At 42.9% G+C, this 23,229-nt stretch overlaps 1 protein-coding gene across 4 annotated transcripts in view; it reads right to left on the reverse strand.

Moving 5' to 3' along the window:
* The window catches only part of smap1 (small ArfGAP 1), a 192,118-nt gene that overhangs the window by 148,381 nt on the left and 20,508 nt on the right, over nucleotides 1–23,229 (reverse strand). For all 4 annotated transcript variants that reach the window (XM_083988495.1, XM_083988497.1, XM_083988496.1 and 1 more), the window contains exons 2-3: nucleotides 11,206–11,339; nucleotides 7,984–8,069 (exon numbers count right to left, since the gene is read on the reverse strand). In XM_083988495.1, the coding sequence (XP_083844621.1) occupies nucleotides 7,984–8,069; nucleotides 11,206–11,339 (220 nt within the window). The remainder of the gene's footprint in view (nucleotides 1–7,983; nucleotides 8,070–11,205; nucleotides 11,340–23,229) is intronic.

Consider the following 23,229-nt stretch of genomic DNA (forward strand, 5'->3'; position numbering starts at 1 on the left):
TTTTACATTTTTAGGTAACTTCAGAGCTAATAACCAAGACACCACATCACAGGATAGTCTGGCTTTGAAAGTTTCTCAACTCTGAGCTGTGGAAAAACAGCTTCTGACTAATTATTATTTCATTACAGTTGACAGTTTGAGATATAGCACTGCTTTATGGGATATACAGAACAATAAGCAGGAGAGGACGACTCTTTGTGAGGTCATAAATTAAACTTTTCCCCCTTACCAGTTAATCCAATGACCAGCAGTTGAGGTAGCTACTCATTATCAAAAAAAAAAAAAAAAAACTATAAATGAAAGCAAGAAACATAACAGTGTCACTGAAGTCTATAACAACCATAGACTGTCTGGCCGTGGTCTCTGTGACATGTTTATTTCTGTAGTTAAGTTGGTCATTTTAACAGTCTTTAGGGGTTGAATCACTTTTGGAGCCAGTTCTTTGCACTTCAGTGCTGGCTTCGTTTTTCTGCCATCTAAAAAGAAAGAGCTTCCAGTTTAATTCTCAAAGTTTTGATGATAATTAAATAATGAATGCACTGACAACATATTATTTAACCTGGACATGTAGATGTGGACATGTAAAGAAGTGTAGTTATACCTTATATAGGTTTTCATATGGCTTGTTTAATCAAATCCTGTAGGGCTACTAGCATGTTTAAGTAATAAAGCTTATTTTATATTTATAATATGATTTAGATTTTGTACCCATGACCATTAAAAAACATCAAACTTGTACAAAAATGACAGTGAAACCTCACTAAACAAATCAACATGAACAAGCCCACAATGGTGTAAAATGTGTGTATGTGTGTATGAACATAACAACTTCAATACACACACACTCAAGACACAGAAGATGAAAACAAAACAGCAAATACCGCTGGGGAATCAAACCCCATTTTGTCATTTACATACAAGAGCACAGTAAATAGCCGGGTCGAAATCATGATCTAACCACACACACACACACACACATTCAGGCGGTAGCTCTTCTAATCCTGAGTCTGTTATCTGCTGTTTTCAGCCAGCGGCGCTGCTGTCAGAACGACTAATGGACTTCAAAAGAGTGAAGAATGATGACCACCCGCACAAATGGGCCTGCCAGATACAAGATAGGGTATTAGAGCAGTATTTCAAACTGGGAGATTATTTATTTCAGTCTGCTGGTGGAAATATGAACATATGCTGCTGTGTTAACCACACAGCTGTCTTGTCTTGTATCTTAGAAAAGGGCAAACTGCAATACGCTGTTACAGCACTGTATACAGACACTGCTGGAGGTGTCCTGGTTAAAAGTGCAAAGTGACACTTAACAGCGAGCCTGTCACTTCTCGTTTGGCATCGGAAGGTCTTGGTTGTGCAGAGGAAGCTAAAGTTTGACGATGAGTGAGTTAGATTTGATGCTGTAAGAAAAAGGCCCATGGCAGGACTCCTGGCTGGTTGGACTAGACAATAGAGACAGACTAGATGATTTTTATTTTCCTTTTGAAGTAGTTACGTGAATTTTCAAACTTTTAACTTTCAGTGCACTGACTCTCAATGCCAGCTTAATATCAAACAGTCATCAGTGTTGACATTGCTCAGTCTCCACCACGATATAAAAACTAATGAATTTTACTATAAATCTGTTGTTAAGAGATCAGCAGTTACTTTGAGAGCAAACCTTCCCAAAGCTGACAATTCACTCCCACTGGAGGAGATTTACTGTCACTACAGCAAGGAAACCACAGGGAGAAATCTACTTCAGTTAGCTAAAGCTACCTAAAAAAAGTGGTTGGAATTTCTGAATTACTTGTTCACAGGTTTGTTTGCATCAGTGTTTAGTGACTCTGTTGCTTTGTCTCAGTTCACATGTTCTCATTTGCTGTTCAAACTGTCAACTGTCAACTGCAGTTCAATAAAAGAAGCACCAACAGTAAGAAATTGAGTACACTTCCTTTAACAACAGTATACAACATAAAACAAACCAGGCATAACATTAATTTATGCCTTGCTACTTGTTTTTCTGATCAACCCAGGGCAAGGTCAGTCTACAACACTCCAAAAAGAGTTCAATGTTAAAAACAGTAAAAGTGTTATTTAGCACAGAAACTTGGGTTTTAAATTCATGTGGTGTGAGATCTTGCAAGAGTTTGTTACTGAGCTCTGTGGGTCAAAAAAGCCACTTAAACATCAGAATGTTCAGAAGATCAGAGACCTGTGATAAATGATCCACTTTTAATTCCAGTGTGTGTGGGGGTAAGGAATCATAATCTGTGATCTGGGGCAGTGCACTGACATTTTAGAGGGCAGATGCTCAAGAAAGGGGGCACCTGCTCATAATAATTTATAAAAAGCAGATAAAACACTAAAGTTCAACGAATGTAACTTTATGTCTAATTTAAACCAGTCTGTAGGCCTATAATACGTTTTCAGTAAAATTAGATGAACCATTAAGATTTCAAATCTGGACCAGTAAAGATCCTGCACTTTTGTAGCCGGAGATGACCGATTACTGGTTTTATTTTATTGACTGAACAGTATCAGACAGACAGTCCCACCTGGAGCTGGAATGTCCAAACTCTATCTGAATGAGAGACAACAACAGTCACACCAGATCTCTGTCAACAGTTACCCACAAATGACTAAAAGAAAAATGAATTTGATCCCCGTGACGTCAGCAAAGGTTTAAGTGCCACGGCGACGCACAGCTCCAGGCTTTTTCCCAGGTAAGGAAGTGCTGCAAGGAGCTCCGGCTTCACGCAACCAGTTACTAAAGGGGCGACCCAAACGTTTAGACTCCAGACCTAGGCTGCAGTTCTGAGCTTGCTGGACTAGTAAACTGCCTCAAGTTTCATCTGAAACACCTGGATCCTGTGGAGACTGCCGAGCAACCGCCGCTCTCTCCCTCCTACATCTGCCTCAGAAGTGAAGAATTAGCGTGATTTTGTTTTGTTTATTTCTGAGGACCTCCGCGTCCGGTTATGTTGATTGTGCTGATTTTGCTGTATGTTTACTAGTTGTATTAACTAGTGTGGCCGATCGATGTTTACTAGTTATATTAACTAGGTTGTTAGTCACGTGCTGAATGTAATTCTCCGTATCTGCGTCAGAAGACCAGTGAAGATATCTGAGCGTCAGTTCTTTTATTCTCACTGTGGTACTGATACGAGAGTGGGTTCATCCCTGACTAGTATAACCGATCGCCCCTTTTAGCCGTTGTTCTCCCTCTCCTCTCTCCCACACACACACACACACACCATACGCTCATGCTAAGCCATTGAGAGTGTGTTTGCTGGACTGTTTATTCCTTTGAATTACCTGAACTTGAGTGTGCACTATCTATGATTTTAGTAATAAATGTCCTTGAACTAAAGTAGTTGTTCCCTGGTTGTTTGTCTACATTCTATTGTGACGCTAAAGCTGGTTATCAGGGTCTGTGCTCGACTTTACGCCTTCATATTTAATTGATTATTCTACTCTATAAGAGATTTATATAATTGAGACTGATTGTTTGGTCATTGATCCCTGATCTCAGGGTGGTGCCCTGCAGTTGTTATTAATTAATTTAATTTAATTTAATTAATAATCCAACTATTCTTTTTACTAGTAATTATTAGTCAGTAAGTAGTTTTACTACTGTTTTCAATCAACAATCCCAAATGTATTAGTTTCTCTATTAAACTCAATGATAGATAGATAGATAGATAGATAGATAGATAGATAGATAGATAGATAGATAGATAGATAGATAGATAGATAGATAGATAGATAGATAGATAGATAGATAGATAGATAGATAGATAGATAGATAGATAGATACTTTATTATTAGACTCAAGGTCCATTAAAAAAAACACACATACAAATAATTAGTTGACCTGCTTATTGATTATTAATACTTAATAATTATTGTCAATCACCAAACTCCTATGCTAATCCCCAACACAAAGAACACTGTGCAAGTTATAGACCAATCTCAATATTAAATGTTGACTATAAAATATATACAACAATCATCTCTAAACGACTGAACTCCTTTATACCAGAAATAATAGAGGAAGATCAAACAGGATTTATAAGAGGACGTCAGACCCATGACAACATTAGAAGAACACTACATGTAGTGGAGCAAGCAAGTTGTGTCAATTGGAAATTTCTATATAAAGTTCTAGAGAGACGTGGATTTAGCAATAAATCAATACAGTGCATAAAGACACTCTATCAACAACCAACTGCAAGAATTAAAGTCAATGGGAGCCTGACAGACAAAATCAGATTCCAGAGATCAACAAGGCAAGGATGCTGTCTACTGTATCACCCACTCTATTTGCCCTTTTTATAGAGCCACTTGCGCAGGCTATTAGACAGGAACAAGAGATCAAAGGGGTGGTGGTGAATGGCGTAGAACAAAAAATAGGACTTTTCGCAGATGACGTCATAACCTACCTCGAACGCCCAAAGACACAGATATTAGCGGTTAATTATAGTCCGCCATAAGAGATCCCAGAATTATTTAAACTTAATTGGAAACTTAAGGGAATTGAATATTTGGGGGTCACAATCACAAAAGGACTATCTAAACTATATAAACCAAACTACGGCAAGATAAATCAGGAAATACAAAAAGATATTGAAAGATGGTCCACACTAACAATAGATCTCAGCTCACCAATTAAGATAATCAGGATGAATGTTTTACCAAGGCTTTTGTACCTGTTCCAATCCCTACCAGTAGAGGTCCCACAGTCTCAGTTTAGGAGCTGGAATAGAATCATTTCAAGGTTTGTTTGGGGTGGAAAAAGACCTAGAATAAGATTGGAGACTCTCCAGCTGCCAACTATAGAGTATTATAGGAGATGAAGACACATACAAGGTGATTAAAAACCAAGTAAACCCAATTACGATGTTCACACTAAAATTATGGTTCAGCATAATAAAGAAATATAAGATTCAGAAAGTAGGTAGCGTATGATAGCAAATTCAAACCAGCTAGATACAATAAAGGGTTTAAGCGGTGGACAACCAAGGGAATCACAGCGTGGTGTGTGCTAGTGAAGAATGGACAGCTGGAGAGTTTCCAAAATATAAAAGAAAAATATGATTTGGATAAACATGAATTCTATAGGTACCTACAACTTAGAGATTACTTTCTGAAAGAGATCAGGATGGACCCCTCTGGAGAAGTGAATGGTGTCCAACTCATAATCAATACATACAAAGAAAACAAAGTTAGAAATGTATCCGGGTTATATAAAAAAAATTGATATCAAATAATCACTCAACTAAATACATAAAAGAAAAATGGGAATCAGAATTTAAGATAAAAATCACAGATGAAGAGTGGCTAAACATGTGGAAAATACACCACACGTCCACTAATTCACGGATCTGGAGGGAGTTCTCCTGGAAAAATCTGATATGTTTTTTTATTTCACCCAAAGTCAAGAGTAAACAATTGAACAAAAATATACCTTGTTGGAGAGTCTGTGGAATAATGAATGTGGATCACTTGCACATTTTCCTGGAAATGTGATAAAATCAGACGGTTTTGGAAAATGTTACACGATGCATTGTTGAAAATACTTGGATATAAGATTCCAATGTCTGGTACAGTACTGTATTTGTGAGAACAAATAAGAACGAAGGACAGATACCTGGTAAAAATATTACTAACAGCAGCTAAGAAAGCTATCACGAAGAAATGGGGAAGGGAAGACATCCCTACACAGGACTGACACTGGACTCACCTGGTAGAGGAAATCTACACAATGGAAAAAATGATACACCGCTTAAGGCTACAGGAAGCTCAGTTCAAAGAGAAGTGGATGAGATGGACAATATTTATGACTGAACAACGACAAAACAAAAAGCTTGATTGAGTAAAAGAAAATTGAATATACAGAGTGCTTTGAAAGTGACTCCCATGTGTTTTTATTTGTTTTTGTATTGTATTGCTTGAGTTGTTGCACCTTTGTAAAGGAAAAATTCTCAATAAAAATTAAAGTGATAAAAAAAAAAATACTTACTTTACTTCAACTGAGGACTGACGCCATGGGCCACATTTGAAAACTAAAATATGGAGGCCAAAATGTTGGTCACATTTTGTCATTGTCATTTATATGATCACAATACAGTGGGAGTGTTCAGTGTACAGTGTCCCCAGTGTACTACATGTGAGTGTGCTGATTGAAGTACTGTATGTGATTTGAGACACAGCGGGTGTACTGTATGTTTCCAGCTTTAGTGTCAGAAATCACTCGCTCACTTCTCACTGTGACAAACTTCTCTGTTGTGTATGGAGTAAATTCAGCCCTGTTCTCCACCAGGTCGTTGTTTGATGGCGGAGAACAACGCTGACACACTAGCGGGCCGAGATACACAGCACAGCAGACCACAATAAATAAATGATTGTAATCTGATAAGGATCATTTTGGCTGATACCAATCCATTAAAACCCCATCAGGCTCAGGACATCTCTCTACAGAAATGAGGGAAACTCTTTGAGGAGAGTGCTGTTTATTCCTCCAGCTGAGGTTATGAAAGTGCTCCAGAGGCTCACAGTGAATGGAAACACCTCTCTAATGTGGCTGACAGATGAAAGGAGAAACTTTACATCCGTTTTTTTCCTCTCATTTGACACCAATCTGTATGTGATGGAACTGTGGCGACATAAGAAGATTTTATGCAAATTTATGGTGACATTAGGAGGCCATAGGCAGCTTTTAGTATGTGTATATAGGGTGACATATATGGTGATGAGAGGACCTTTTATGCAAAACACTAACATGTTTGGCTGCAGAGGGTTTTATACAAATGTGCGATGACAGGCAGTTATTATGCACCTGTAGTGTGGTAACAGCCGTTTACATGCAAGTGCGGGATGACAGAGACGTTTTATGCCAATGTTTCCTGACACGTAATATGACAAATACCATTTTCCCACTGAAGTTAGCAGCTTGACGCAGGGGTTTTTTGTTTCTTTTTGTTGTAAACTTTTTTTTTGCCTTTATTTGATAGTATATTTGAGAGAGACATGAAATGGGGAGTCAAAGAGAGGGGGAATGACAGGCAGTAAAGGGCCAACCGATGCAGGATTCGAACTGGGGCCGACCGCAGCAAGGACTGTACCCTCTGGATATGGGGCGCCTGGCTCTACCCACTGCGCCACACGACACCCCGACGCAGATCTTTTCAACGCGTGTCAACCCCCTTACAATCGGCATAGAGCTTCTTACCCACTGGCCAAAAAAACCCCCGTCTGACCTCCAACTGGCTGCCATCACGTTTTCATACAGCAGCATCTAAAAGTCTATACACTACATACACTTCCCCCTCCTCTTCACCACGGATCATGAGTTGCTCTCTCATCTGGCTGTCTTGCCAGTGCTGTGCCATGTTGACCTAGGTCTGACGTTCCCACTGTAAGCCAAGTTAAATGACTGCTGTGTGGAAAACCAGGCTCTGGTCCGTAATCGAGGTGCAGACGAGTGAGGATCGAAAAAAAGAGAGCGACACGACGCGGCCGTAGCCGCTGTGATATGACGCCCCCGCCCCCCTGAAGAACTAATGGAAGAAGACCAGAGCAGAGCTGTAACTGTGTAGTGGAAAAGGGCCATAGGTGTTTTTGACAACAAAATCCTCGCTAGTCTTAGCAAATGCCGACAAGGAGGAGGAAGTCACTAACCCAGCACAGCCCAGATACATGAACGGGACTGTACCGTAATTACCCTAGTTAGAGTAAAAAATGAATTTTACGATTTCATGTTTTTAACATCATCCTAACTAAATAATCACAATTACGATGTAAAACCAATGAATTGAACAGGCGCTAGTTCCCAGTAAGTGCACAACAACAGCATTCCATTTGAAACACTAACTGTTGAAGTACATAGTGTACAAAGTATACTACATGACAGTGTACTCATGGAAGTATTGGCTCTGGTTCTTTCTGAGAGTGGCGGTGGGGGTTGAATGAATGCAGGGCCACAGAGGAGGATACTGGTCTGTCTGCGGCCGTCTGAAGTTCTCCGGTAGGTGGGCTTCGTACAGCTTCTTGGCCCGGCTGTTGCCCATGTCCACCATGCTCTGTGAGGAGAGAAGTGGAGCGGGGGAGAAAGCAAAGGGAGCGCCGTGTTAATACTAGCAAGGTAATTGCTAAAAGGCCTTTAAGAACATGTCACACACAGCGAGCTCTTTCATACATCACATTGGCATTCAACTCGGTTCAACCCCGCCGACTCCCTTTTTCCACGCACACGCGCTCACGCACAAACACACAGGAGTGAAAGACACACTGGCCGCATGTGTCAAGGCTAAATTAAGAGGAGGGTGATAAATGGGGTGATGATAGGAGAAGTAGAGGAGACGGAGTCGGAATAATCAGCCATCCAGAATTAATTAGTCATTGAAAACAGTGATTAACATTCAGAGTGAGAGCCTTTCTACTCACACAGCTGATGGATAGGCACTGCCTCAAAGAAACACACATGCCTTCATCATACACACACACACACACACACACACACACACACACACACACACACACACACACACACACACACACACACACACACACACACACAGTAAACAAGTGGATACAACAGGGTGATTAAATAAATCACTGGCATGCTCAGGTGATTTTGACACGCACACACATAACTCCAGATGTTTTGTGTGTAATTTAATCAATGTGCCACGCTTATTACCCATAACATCCCTATACACACACTTATTGCAGTTATCTATAACCCCTGTGCATGTTTGTCATAAATCCTCTGTGAAGGTGTGTGTGTGTGTGTGTGTGTGTGTGTGTGTGTGTGTGTGTGTGTGTGTGTGTGTGTGTGTGTGTGTGTGTGTGTGTGTGTGTGTGTGTGTGTGTGTGTGTGTGTGTGTGTGTGTGTGTGTGTGACCTTACATATGCTGCTGCTTTATTTAACCTTTTGAAGCTCGATTGTTTCCATGATGTAACAAGATGTGAGTTTTATTTGCCTGTGATGTTGTCAGTGTGTTACGGTGCTGGAGACACGTAGTTTATGAACATTAATGTCAGGACTGTGGGTAATAGGGTTGTTCGGTATACCAGTACTAGATTGGTACAGGGTACTGAGGCATTTAAAACGGTATTATACTGCGCTTAGATGGGACCGATACACCTGTCCATGTGCCTGTGTTTGTGTGTGTGTCTGTGTGTGTGCGCCAGCGCGCGCGAGAGAGACGGGTCGCCACAGACTCGTTAATTAATGCAAACACTGCTGGTTGATAAGTTTGGTTTTTACCGCACACCACCACTGGCCTGCATGCTCTCTCTCTCTCTCTCTCTCTCTCTCTGTGTTGACAGCGAAGGAGCGTGACGCGGAGATGAATTAACGGAACGATACTGCGTTAATGGGGGGGGCAGAATCAATGTGTGGCTTGGTCTTGACACATTGGTCTACGTATGGGAAACAATAGGTGTGTGTTTGAGTAAAATGAACATTTGTGTTTCATTCTATAAACTACTGATAACAATTTCTCCCCAAAATTACAACTGGTCAAAATAAGAAAAAAAAAGATGCAGTGTTTTCAGACCTCAAATAATGCAAAGAAAACAAGTTGATATTCATTTTTGAACAGACCACTAATGTTTTAATTTAGGAAGAGTTCAGATTAACATAGATGGAATTTTAATCCTGCAGCAGCAGTGACTGTTTACTGATTTACTGATTATTTACTGATGCATATGTTATAGTTCTAAGATTTTCTATTAAAATAAAGCCAATAATGACATTTTTTGTGTTCTCTTTTTATTTGGAAAAGTACCGAAAAGTATCGAAAAACATGTTGGTACCGATACCGGTACCAACATGTTGGTATCGTGACAACAATAGTGGGTAATGAATGTTCAGTCTGTCTTCATCTGGTTTTACCTGGTTTTACCTCGCTGTGAATGGGGTTGTGCAATCAACACCATATTTGCACAGGCACTGCACTTACATTGTACTTCTATCTTGTTGATGGTAATATTTAATCTTAGTTTTTACTACTGTGTCTTTTTATTGCCTTCTAGGATCTGAGAAACAGAATTGTGTCCTTCCATGTAACATTGGGCAGGATGACAAATTAAGTCTTTGAATCTTTTGAAAACAGTATGAAACCAAAACAACCCATTTTTAGAAATTCTGTCACTGCCGCTGATTTCCTGGGATGAACATATTTTCAGATTGCTCCTCACTAGGGGGTCCTGTCGTCCTTAAGATGATGTAAATGATTAAATAATTATATAAATCTGTCCAATGTAAAGTCATGCTACATTAGCTGCCAGCTGCTCTTGTTCTCATTTAATCCTGGATGTAGAGTCAACGAAAACCTGAGGATAACATCTGAATTTTAAAATAACTGGTCAAAACCAGAAGTCCTAAGGAATTAAGGCTTTTTTAATATCATTTGTAAATGTAAATGACTGAGAAATTACTGTTAATAAAAGTGTAAATGGACTGCATTGCAAGTCATTCATTCATATGGTGCTTTTCCTCACACACACAGTGCTGTTCTACCAGACATGCACACTGACACACCAATGACACATCAGCAGCAATTCTTATTATCTTGGGCAAGGACACTTCAAAATGTGGACTAAAGGAGCAGGGAATCAAACCACAGATTAATATGCGAGCCACTCCACCTCATTGACACATGTTATCACTGGGCAGTCTGATTCAAGCTGTGTGTGTCTGGATTCTGTGTCTTTCTGACACAAAACAAAGGATGTGATGTGATTAAACTATATTGGACTTTTTAGGGATATAATTTATTTACAAATTATTTGTTGTCCTTTCTTTCCAGATTGTTCAAGGTGTTCCAATATCAAATGTAAAAAGTAAGTCCTGTGTGAAATAATCACAGTGGGAACAAAGGAGCGGAGGAACTGTCTTATTCCATGTTCTTATAGTGATCAACTTGGTGGGAACTAAGTCACACATCTACAGTAAATTACAAACATGATCAGATTGTCACAAATGAAAACTGAGCAACAGTGTTGTGAAGTAGTGACACAGTACAGACCTGTGGCTCATCTCTATGGGCGGGGGTGACTCTATGGGGGTGTGTGTGTGTGTGTGTGTGTGTGTGTGTGTGTGTGTGTGTGTGTGTGTGTGTGTGTGTGTGTGTGTGTGTGTGTGTGTGTGTGTGTGTGTGTGTGTGTGTGTGTGTGTGTGTGTGTGTGTGTGTGTGTGTGTGTGTGTACCTGGATCTGCTCAGATGTCCACTGGTCCAGGTTGACAGATTTGACTCTGGAGATGTGGACGCCCAGGTTGCGGTGGATGCCGGCACAGCGGATACACATGAACACCCCGAGGTTCCATGATGCCCATCGGGGTCCTGCAGAGAGACAGAGAGAGAATCCTCTGCTTTATAGAGTCTCAGTCTAACTGGCCAACTGAAACAATACACATTCAGTTCTCTTTAATCCTCTCCACTCAGCACTGCCATCGCCAAGGACTGGTTTAAAATACTACTTTGTTTGTAGGTAAATGTCTAAGAATGACTTTGTTAAGAACAAACAGAACCCATCCGTGGTATCCTCCACAGCTGTACGGATGAATAAAGGGTCCCATCCACAGAAACCCAGAACTCAGATATCTCAAACTGTGGACTGACGAGAGGTTTGTAGAAAGTGCAGGTACAGTACAACAATCAGAGCTGAAGCGAAACTCGAGAAGTTAATATACAAAAAAGATAAAATCCACAAACATTCAAAACCTTCACTTGAGTGGAACAGTCTCAGTTGAAAACCTGGAGTTTAGTATTGCAGGACGTACACACTTTAAGCTATCCTGAAGACATTCTTATCAAAATTGCTCAGGAGCCAATATCTCAAATCCCTTCCGTACATCTTAATGGGATTTTTCAAAGGAGCGGTGTCTTGTTTGCTTCGTCATTATTTCATTATAGTTCTTGTGGTTTAGAAAACATTTCCTCTATAAAAAAGCACCAGCACTGGTGTCTGTCATTCCATGAGAAAATGTGCAGATAGAGCAGCTTCAGTGCTTCTTGACATTAAATCAAGCACCCATACCACATCAGCACCACACCACCATCTACATTCGGTGTGTTGGTGATGGTGGTGGAGAGCACCGTCCAACACATCAGTCAGAAATCTCCCACAGGTGTTGAACTGAGTTGAGATCCGGTGACTGCAGGCCACAGCATATGGCTGACATCATGTCCAGTGATCCCTCATGCCTCTGGATGGGTCTTCATCACACACCGTAACACACACACACCTCTACATTACAGTAATACCCCAGTATAAACATGGAGATGCCCACACATGACCTATGTCACCTTGGTCTTGGCATTTCCTATTCAAATTTCAACGTTGTCACATTGCATATGAGCAGATACATTTCCTTTGTGAGTTTTATCATCACCATCAGCTTTGGACTGTTAACTCATTGAGTGCCAATGACGTCCATGGACGTCAAATGCACTTTTCTGCGGCTGGTAAATGGGGACGCTCTCGCGCACACTGAGTAATTTTGGGGCTTCTGGGATGTGTAGAACGAAGAAGACTGTAGATCAGAGCAAGAAGTGAAGAAGAAGGAGAAGACGAGCGCGATCGGTACGGAGATAAAAAAAGTCGGAAAAAGTTTCTATTTCTAGAGAAAAACGACGGGCAGAGCCTGGAACAAGTGTAATGTGGAGCTGGAGGAAGCTTAGCCACGGTGCTATTAGCATAGCTCCAGCATGAAGTGATGGGAGGAGGCAGGAAAGGTAAACTGATCTAGATGATCAGCACCAAAATGCCGATGCGAAAGCGGATCGCGGAGTCAGTTTCACCAGCTGCTGTCTGAAACCGACGTGGCGACGAACCGAGAGATCAGTGCGGTGAGTCGCTGCCGCGGCCGCATCCAGCAAAGAGGCTGAAGACGCCACGACGTCTCCCTCACTACTTCAGAGACGAGGGGATGAAGCAGGAGGAGGAGAAGGAGGAGAGGAGAGGGGAGGGGAGGGGAGGGGGTTAGGAGAGGGTGAAGGGGGAGGAGGGGGGATAGGAGAGGCTTAGGGGGCAGCAACTGCTCGTGCTTGTTGTATTTTAGTTGTTTTTTTTTTTGTTTTTTTTTTGGGGGGGGGGGGGGGGGTCAATGAAAAAACATGTGAAATTAAATTTTCAGATGTCTTACATGTTTTGGAAGCCAAAATTTAAACGGATAAATCACAGTTTTTCTTGAGAGACTCTCTTTCACAAAAATGTATTTTTCTCAGCTTTCTAGAAAAAAAGTATTTTTGGTGCAACCAGGCTCTATTCAGCTTAAGATAAATCAAGAATGGAACAAGTGTTTTCAGAGTCATAGTACAAAATATTCTCTGGGTCTTGAAATATTACTCCAAATGCCCCAAAACGCTGGCACATGGCACTGACCATTTTATAAAAGAGCTGGCACTCAATGAGTTAATGTAGGGCCTTGAGTGTGTTAGATTCAGTCTTTAAAGACAGTGGAATTACAAAATGCTCGTCCTTTACTGGATGCAGCCTCGGGGCTGTGTCTAGCTCCGTTGGTAGAGCCCCCTCCCCATGTGTTGAGGCTATAGGCCTCACTGCAGGCCTCACTGCGTCGAGCGGCCCTGTCCTGCATGTCATTCCCCCCTCTCTGCCTCCCATTTCCTGTCTCTTTCTCTCAACTGTCCTGTCAATTAAATCGAAAAAGCCCCAAAAAATATACTTGAAATGCGGTCTCAGGCCTAGTCCACACGAGCCCGGGTATTTTTGAAACCGGAGTTTTGCTCCGCGTCCATACGAGTGGTGTAATAAAAACACTGCGTACACACGCAACCGTGGAATCCGCTACCAAGTGACGCAATGCACGTGTGGAAGGCTGTTTTAACCAATCAAAATACAGTGGAAACCGCTTATGGATCAAAAGGCTTGGGACGGAATCATTTCTATACAAATGCTGTTTAAATAATTCGTTATCAAGAAATCCGCTTATAGTGTTCATTTTTGGTCATTTTATGGATGAAAACATGCGCAAAAACAATTTAAAAACTACGTGTAGCCTATTTATTTTAATTTCGGCGGTGTCCCTTTGACGTGCACTGCTGCAGCAGCCTGCACATGTTGCTGCGCTGTGTCTTGACTCTTGTGCTGTGTGTTGTTGTGTGCTGTGTTGTTGTGCTGTGTGCATCACCTGGCTGCTGAGCCACATGACTGTCGGTGCGGCGCAACTCTTCATCACTGGCTGTTGTGTGTCAAAACATGGATGAATGAAACATATCCACTTTATATCGACCGCGGACGTCACGTATACATTTTCGGCTTTTGGCTCGTTCCGTTCATCTCCGCATAGCCCCCCCCCCCCCCCCCCCCCCCCGTCGTACCCAGTCTGACAGTGACATAGGCTATTGCCTGTTCATTCATGAAAATCATCCCGAAAAACTCTCAATCAAACAAGGTGGGGAATAAGAAACTGCGGCGCTACTGTAGTAGTTCTGTCATTTTTAAAACACACCGGCAGCGGCCCAGCTGATCTGTAGCGCCACTCCTACTGTAAATGATGCTGTGTGGAAAACCAGCTGTGGTCTGTGATTGAGGGTGAGTTTGGAGCTGACAAGAGGATCGCCCTGACGACCGTTTCGTTATATTTTCCACATCGAAAAACTATACAAATAGCATTTAGATGATGAAAAAAAAAGAAAAAAAGAAAAGTGAAATAATAAAAATCCACTTTGTCACCTCCATTTTTGCGAGCTCACGTCAACTTCTGCAAACAACCTCTGCAGCTGGCAGTGTTTACATCAGCACGTGTGCAGCTATGACGTAAACGAGAAAAACAATCACGGTTGCAGTGTCCACACGCACCCGGTGAAACCAACCCCGGCCGAAAACCCCACCCTGGACTCCGGTTTCAAAAAACCACGGTTTCAGGTTTCCAAAAGCACGGTTGCGTGTGGACAGGACATACAACCGGGAACATATGTTCACGGTTTCAAAAAACCCGGGCTCGTGTGGATAAGGCCTTAGTCACCTTTACAGAGTGAGTAATAGCTTGGAGTTGTGACATCATTAAGTTATAGAAGACCTGACGGCTAGTTTTAAGGCTCCGTTTCTGAACACAGGCTGTGTGCATTTCTCTGTGGACTGAGGCTTTGATACTTTCACAGAAATAATATAGAACCTACTGTAGACCTGATCTATAATCAAATAATATATGAAAACCTCACTTCATACCATATGGGATCTTTAATTTCCTGTCAAGCTACAGATGATCAAATCTGACAGTTTTGATCTGAGCAGCGGAGAGTTGAATACAGATGCTGCTTTTGTGTTTCTGTCAACGATTCAAAAATATGGGAGAATTCATCACAAGATGAATCCACCATCATTATCATTACAATGACAAGTGTCATACAAGAAGTCATCTAGAATAACAACATTAACTAAAGAATCAGTGTTGCTGTGTGGTTGAACACACAATGTAAAGTACAGTAGTTTTATAAAGAATAAAAACCTGACAGCTTCTGAGAGGAGTTCACACCTCTGTAAACGCAGCCAATCACTGCACGATGTAGGCGTGATTGTCAGACTTTCTGTTGGAAAATGACAAAGACTGTCAGATTCAGCACCGCCCAGTTCTGCTATTGAAAGGGGGGTTTTAGACACTGAAAGACAGGGTGACAAGTGCTTTGTCAGAGCCGCAGAAAGGCCATTAAACTTATTGAAAGCCAGAATATTAACACCTGCGTGCATACTTCTGAAATCTCCTGAACATATCTTATTTCTCTGAGTTTAGCTTTAGATTCCCATAGAAATCTATCATCCAAATACACCATCCATCACATATAATGTAGTACAAAACAACGCTCGCCCTGCCAGGGCTCCACGGGATAAATAGGAGAAGGCACAGAAATGACAGTCAAATCATTTTAATGTGCTGGCGGCTGCAGTCCCTCAGCGCCATCTCTGGCTCCATCTCTCCCCAGAGCACCAAGCTTACTATCAGTCAATCCCATGACTACAAGAGACTTTGAACACAGAACGTGATCAACCTTTATGGATCCAGGCTGCGTGATGGTGGTGGTGGTGAGGCCGGGGCCAGTTGGACGGCAGCAGCAGGAATGCATGCAGTCCAATGGGCTTGTCGGTCTCGGGTAAGAGCATCAGTGTGTTAATGCGGTGGCACTAATGCGCTAGACGGCCTAAAGGAGCATTAAGGCAGGGATGACTGAGTGTTAAGCCTAAATCAAGCAGCTCAGCCATTATAAGCTGGACTCTATCTGCTGGATATCTATCAGTATAGATTGGACCTCACTTTGGTTTGCTCTCAGATAACCTTTTTTTTTTTTAAAAAAAGGTTCTCCAAAACAAACGCACAAAGTCATTTCAGATGAGGCCTCATCTACAATAAGATCTTATATAGATAAACAGAATGTGTTGAAGCTGTGGAGCATCCATACAGAAAGTATTTTCAAAGTGTGTTTTGATAAAGAACTCTCCTTCTCTACAGAGTAGAGATGCGCGGATAGGCAATTATTTCATCCGCAACCGCATCACAAAAGTCGTCATCCACAAAACCACATCTGCCCGTTGTTGTAGGCCAATATCTAATATGGATGAGGGGGGTCGGGCCGTATGAGTTTCACTTCTGCCGCGCGCTGCTGTCATGCTCTCTCTCTCTCTACAGGAACAGAGCGCTATGCGGAGATGAACAGAACGAGCCAAAAGCCCAAAATGTATTCCTGACGTCCGCGGTCGATATAAAGTCGATAGGTTTCATTCATCCATGTTTTGACAGACAACACAATAGCCAGACACGAGGTGGAGAACGAGCCCGCAGCGCATTACGTGTGTGCATTCCTGGCCAATCGTACCGTGCCCAAGCACGTTTGCCCCCTAAAGTTCGGATTCTATTGCTGGTGTGAGTGCAAGTGTTCTGTGCCTGAGCACGGTACACTTCCCTGGCCCGGCACGGTTGGGAGAGGTGTGCTTGGGCACGGTACGCTTGGCCAGGAATGCACACACGTAATGCGCTGCAGGCTCGTTCTCCACCTCGTGTCTGCAACCGCATGTAAATAACAGTCACTTAACGATTACGTCACGCCGTAAACATCGCTAGTTAACGTCGCTTTGATTAAACTTCAAGATAACCATGACAACCGGTCAAAGCGCCGTTCTTTCAGCAGTCAGAGCGCATCCACCGTGTTGGTATATCAACGTGATGACGTATGTGTCGGAGGCAACCGTGCTTGAGCACGCTTGGGTTGGAGGCAGTGTGAGTGCGGGCCAGCGGGGGACGGGGGGGGGGGGGGGCAATCGGGCTCCAGCACGGTACGGATCAACTGGCCCTAGTGTGGGTGCGCCCCCAACCGTGCCGGGCCAGGGAAGTGGAACACTTGCACTCACACCAGCAATAGAATCCGGACTTTAGGGGCAAACGTGCTTGGACACGGTACGATTGCCTAGTGTGAGTGCACCCTAAGTCAAGAATGTTAAACTTTTTTAAAACATTACAATAATGAAAATGAAGAGGTTTCCTGTCCAGAATCTTAACTGTCTTTTTGAAGAGAGACTTGATGGGTTTCAATATACTTTCTGTTTTGTGTGTCGATGTTGTAAAACAATAATTTATGTGTGAGAATATCATGGCATGCATATAGACTTTAGCCGTCTTGGAGGTAAGAAATGGTCTTATATGATAGAAATTCGACAGGTTGAATTTAATGATATTCTCTCTCCTCATTGCATAAAGGTTGTAGGATACAAGGAAAGTTTTCTCCTGGGCTTACAGCAGAGCAGAGTGACTGACAGACCCGTGTTTCAGACCAAACACTCTATGTAAGTGATCGTTGTCGGAAGATAGAACTATTTAAGACTTATATTAACACAAACATTCCGCTTACTTATGCTTTAAATATTTCTATTACAGAAAATCAACTGAGCAGTTAAGCAGGGTATGATTGCATTAAGAGAAGTAAATGACTCAAACAATTTACGCCCTAAATATACAGGAGTCTGTTGTAGGCAGATGTAAACATTTGGACTTTGCATTCGTGCTGCATGCTGAACTATGTAGCGCTGTCTGAAGCAGCCAATCACATTCCTCTCTGTGATGATGAGCAGCCCACAGACACAGGTGTATAGAAGTGTCGGTGGCGGATGACCAGCAGCCCACAGTGGGTCACTTTGTAACCTCATTAGTCAAATGTTATGGCAGCAGCCAGATTTCACAAAGTTCATGCTAATTAAGAGAAAACCACAGAGGAGGGGAATGTTCCTGCTGGGAGTCTCATTGACTTTGCCACTGGTCCAGATTCAAACCATAGAATAACTTTAAAGAGGACATATTATGGAAATATCACTTCATATCACAACATTTATTTGGGTGTTTGTCTTGCCTTCTGGCCCCCAAAATGTGAGAATTGACAAAAAAAAATTCTGTAATGTGCAGGCTCCCTAGGCTAAAGTCCACGTGGTTTTAGGAGCTGTTCCCCCAGTTGTCTTCCAGTGATGTTTCAATTTTGCATAATACCGCCCCTACCTGGTACCAAGGGGCGGGGCAAGCAGTGGTTCATTTGCATTTAAAGGGACAGGCACTGAAAGCAGCCGTTGTGAACAGGGCTGTTTAGAGAGGATGAAAAGAGCTGTGATGTTTGATCCTTGGGGGATTTTGACCAAAGCATGTCACAGACATGTCTTTAAGACACCTGGGAACTGTTTTAATTTGTAGAAAAGGGGCAGAATATGTGTGGTGGCCTGGGAAAACCCTTTACATGGTGGGATTTTGACTAGGGATGGGAATCGAAAACCGGTTCCTCTTTGGAACCGGTTCCAACTTGGATCAATTCTTGGAATCGTGTGCGTGTCTGCTTTAACGATTCCCTTATCGATTCCGTTTGGTTCAGAAACTCGCGCATTTGCAAAGAAGAAACAAACAAACAACACACGCTGTGTTCGGATCAGAACAAAGCAAACACGGCGTGGAGGCAGAAACCTCAGTCTGGGGGTTGAGTGGTGTGACAGCATCGCCTGTGCACCTATGGCACACACACACCTGTGTGTGTAACCCGGCCGACACTGTGTAGTGTGGACACGTGGGCTGCTCTCGCGTCAAGAGTTGATATCGCTGTTTACTTTTGCGAGCCTCTCCCCGGCGGTCGTGCCGGTGTGTTCCTGGCTTTAGTTTATCAGCTCCAGGTGTTTCACAGTTGTTCTACCTGGAGCCGATCGCTAGGTTACACAGCGCCCACAAAGACCCGTTATTCTACCGGACTGAACCAGAGATTAATGACGTTACGTTACGTTAAAACCAATCATCATTATAAATGAGGGTGCTTATATCCACATGTCACCGTTTGTTCTCCCAAAATAAAGTTTGTGACTTGTCTGCGTGATGCAGCTGACAGTGACGTTTCTTCATCACTAACCTGTGAGCCACCCTCCGGTCCTCCCTCCCTCGTGTCGTGAGGACAGGTCGCTCACTCGCTCACTGCGCATAAAAACGAACGTTATGAAAAGAATAACTAGTGAGAAGAATACAGATGCGTAAAAACCATGAAATGGAAACATTGTTAAATTCCTCCTGTGAGTACAGCTGCCCCACAGCCACAGTGGTCTAGTGTTAACCTGTCCAGGCAGGTCGGTCCTGGCTACTTTTTTAATGTTAGAGCCATTAATGCAGTGATTGTCAACCTTGGGGTCGGGACCCCATGTGGGGTCGCCTGGAATTCAAATGGGATCGCCTTAAATGTCTAGTAATTGATAAAAAAAATTAAATAAAATAATTAGGTATTTTTCTTTTTAAAATTATGATTAAAAACACCACAGACAATCTTTGTTTGTGATGTCAAAATGGGGTCATGAGCCAAAAAAGGTTGGGAACCACTGCATTAATGCAAACAAACCCATTTCTCTTTTATTCCCTCACCCAATGAGAATTGATAAGGAATCGAATCAATAAGCAATATCGATAATGGAATCGGAATCGCAAAATTCTTATCAATTCCCATCCCTAATTTTGACATTTTCATTTGTTTGATATTTCCATAAACTAGAAGTTTTCAGCCATTCATAACTGCTTGAATAACTGAGATAGCCCTCAAAGATCAAAGGTTATGGGCATTTAATCTATTATGACCAAAAAACTGAAAAGTGAGAAAAATGGCTTAAACTAGAACGTTGCTGTTTTAACCCTCTAAAGACGAGTGTTTTACAAAACATTAAACAGCTTCTGAACCGTTTATGATAGAGACGAGCTGTAAACTGTATCTGAATCGTGTGATTTTCTGCCTTCCGAGGGTCCTTGAATGGTGTAGCATCGATGCTAAACCGAATTATCATCGGCACTTGCACATGTTTTACAAAACATCAACAACATATTATAACTTCCGAACCGCCTATTCGGCAAACATACTGTGTATTGTATTTTTCTGATCATTTATCGTATACTGTTTGTGTAAAGTGACCTTGTGATTCCTATTATTGTAATTAATTTTGTAAAGTGTATCGAGACCATGTTGCACCATGGTGATTTTACACTTTAAATAAACTAAACTGAAACTGAAACTGAATTATCAACTGTAAAAAAGCATCTGAATCGCGGGATTCTCTGCTTTCCGAGGGTCCTTGAATGTTACCTCTACAATAACAACTGGACTTGTCTCCTCTAGCGCTGCTGCTGCAGCTCAGCTGTGCTCTGGTTCAGCTGAAAATGAAACGCTTTACTCGCCACAAAAACATAAAAATAAGTACTTTCCGTTTTGTTTCCTTAAAATATTTATTCACCATGATGTAGTAGGGAGTTCAAAGTACCAGAATCACACAAAATATCAAAATCGTGGCAATAGTACTTTTCCACCTATTTTGGCTATTTGCCACAATAGAGCGTCAGCGACTTCCGACGGGTTTTCCCAGGCCGCCACACATACATCTCCTTTAAAGGGTAACTATTCAAGTTTGGTCACTTTTTCGCTGTTTTGCTAACCCTCCTCCCTCCCCTGCTGATCAGAGTCCTGCACGGGTCCAATTTTGGAAACCTGCGCCCGCCCCCGCCCACAGGTTTTTCAGCCAAGGCTCCGACCTGTCACCCGTGATTATTTCCGAATTCAACCCGGCTCCGACCCACCCATCAATATTAAGACCCGCTGCCCGTGAGATCGGCGTCATCACCGGCCAAAACGGGGGTATAGCCGTACTCTTTCGCGTCTATTTCCAGAACGGCAAATGAGAGCAACATAATTCTTTTTTTTAATGAAAGCGGGACACTTCAGCCTTTAAATTGATCCCATCCGTGTGTTTGTAGCTTACCCGGAAGCCGAGCAGTGAAGCAATGACAAGCTAAAATCCAATGGGAAAGCTGTGAGTAGTAGGGCTGCCCCCAAATAGTCGACCAAGCACTGGTTGACCAAAAAATCATTAGCCAATTTCATTGGTCGATTGGTCGCAGGAAAAAAACATTTGGAGCCGTGTCGTGTCAAAATTAAGCCAACATCAATGACTGAACAGTATATGAAAGGTTATGGGGCTTTTATTTTGAAGGGCCAGATACAGGAAGTCGTGACGTGACACTTTTTTTTTTGTTTTTTTACACGGCACGGCAGTCTCTCTCGTATCACCGCTGTCACCATTAGCGGTGCCGTCTGAGCCCCGGTCCCGTCCCATAGCGCTCACCGGCGGTCAGTCTCAGTGTCACGGAGCGGATCCATGATAGTCCCCGCTGCAGTCAGAGACCCGCACCGCTCCACGCCGCGGACCCCCACCCCCGCACCCCCGTCACACAGCCTGAGCTCAGTAACTTTTTACCCTCCTCATCTACTGTGTTTATTGGTGATAAACGGGCATTCTGCCGGTAATAACGGTGAAACCCGACCGGCTTGTTGTTGAATCTCGGACCCAACACGGCCGGAGTTACGAGCATTAATTCATTAATTCTCAACCTGACCGCGGGCAACAAAAAAAAAATAATAATAATAATATATATATATTTTTTTTTTTTTTTCCCTCAAGGTGGGGGGTCGATTAGTCGACTACTGGTCGACCAACAAAATCTTTGGTCGGGGGCAGCCCTAGTGAGTAGTGAGATTGTTTATCTACATCAGTATCCTCCTGTAGTTTAGCCGGTCGCTACCGTTCTCACTGTTCTCAGGTCAAATATTTATATGCGATTAAAATGCAATTAATTTCGATTAATTAATTACAAAGCCTCTAATTAATTAGATTAAAATCGAGTCCCAGCCCTAAAATAAAATAAACTTTTTTAAATGGGCCTATGTCGGACAGCAGCATTGTTCATCCGTCTGTCCCGGACGACGTCCCCTCCCCCTGGACAGACACCACCTTAAAGCAGAAGTAAGTGGAATGTTTGTGTTAATATAAGTCTTAAATAGTTCTATCTTCCGACAGCAATCACTTCTATAGAGTGTTTGGTCTGAAACACGGGTCTGTCAGTCACTCTGCTCTGCTGTAAGCCCAGGAGAAAACTTTCCTTGTATCCTACAACCTTTATCCAATGAGGAGAGAGAACGGCATAAAGGGCCGGTCCTCTCTGTGTGTGCAGTAGAGCATGGCTACCCGACCCGAGGCCTGACGGGTAACGGGCCGGGTCGGGCCTGGTTATTAATTCATTCATTCGGGCCCGGGTCGGGTCGGGCTGCACGCGGACAGCTGGTCTTGGTCGTTGGCCGCGAGCGCTCCTCACTCAGACTGGTGCCACTTCAGGTGGCCAATCGTCCGTCCGCAGTCTAGGCAGGGGAGCCTAGATGCAGCTGCTCTCTGGTGTCGCTGGGCACGTCTCTCGGTCCTTCTCTGCTGGTTCCTGTCGTGTATGAGTGAGGTTGCTCTGGCGCGCGCACACACACACACACACGGCCGTGTCCACCTCTCTCTCTCTCTACCGAGTCGTCTCACTTCCGAGCCGCTTGACGAGCGTCAATGAAAATAACGTGCATTTTGCATAATAACACTTCGGGTAACGGGTCGGGTCGGGCCTGGTTTTTAATTTATTAATTCGGGCTCGGTTCGGGTCGGGTTTGAGAGTCTCGGGCTCGGGCCGGGTACGGGCTTAATATCCAGGCCCGTGCAGCCCTCTAGTGTGCAGCCAAGGGATGCGCGTGAATGTGGTGACGTAGGGACGAGGACCAATAGATCCATGACGAGAGCGGGGGCTGCTAACTAACGAAGTTAGCCAAGACCACCGGATCGCTTACTTCTGCTTTAACCAAGGGGGCAGTTGTCGGTCTGAGAAGTGAAGCCACTTCCGCGTTCAAAAAACTGCAA

This window comes from Trachurus trachurus (assembly GCF_905171665.1).
Source record: "Trachurus trachurus genome assembly, chromosome: 15".
In the NCBI taxonomy this organism is placed as follows: Eukaryota; Metazoa; Chordata; class Actinopteri; order Carangiformes; family Carangidae; genus Trachurus; species Trachurus trachurus.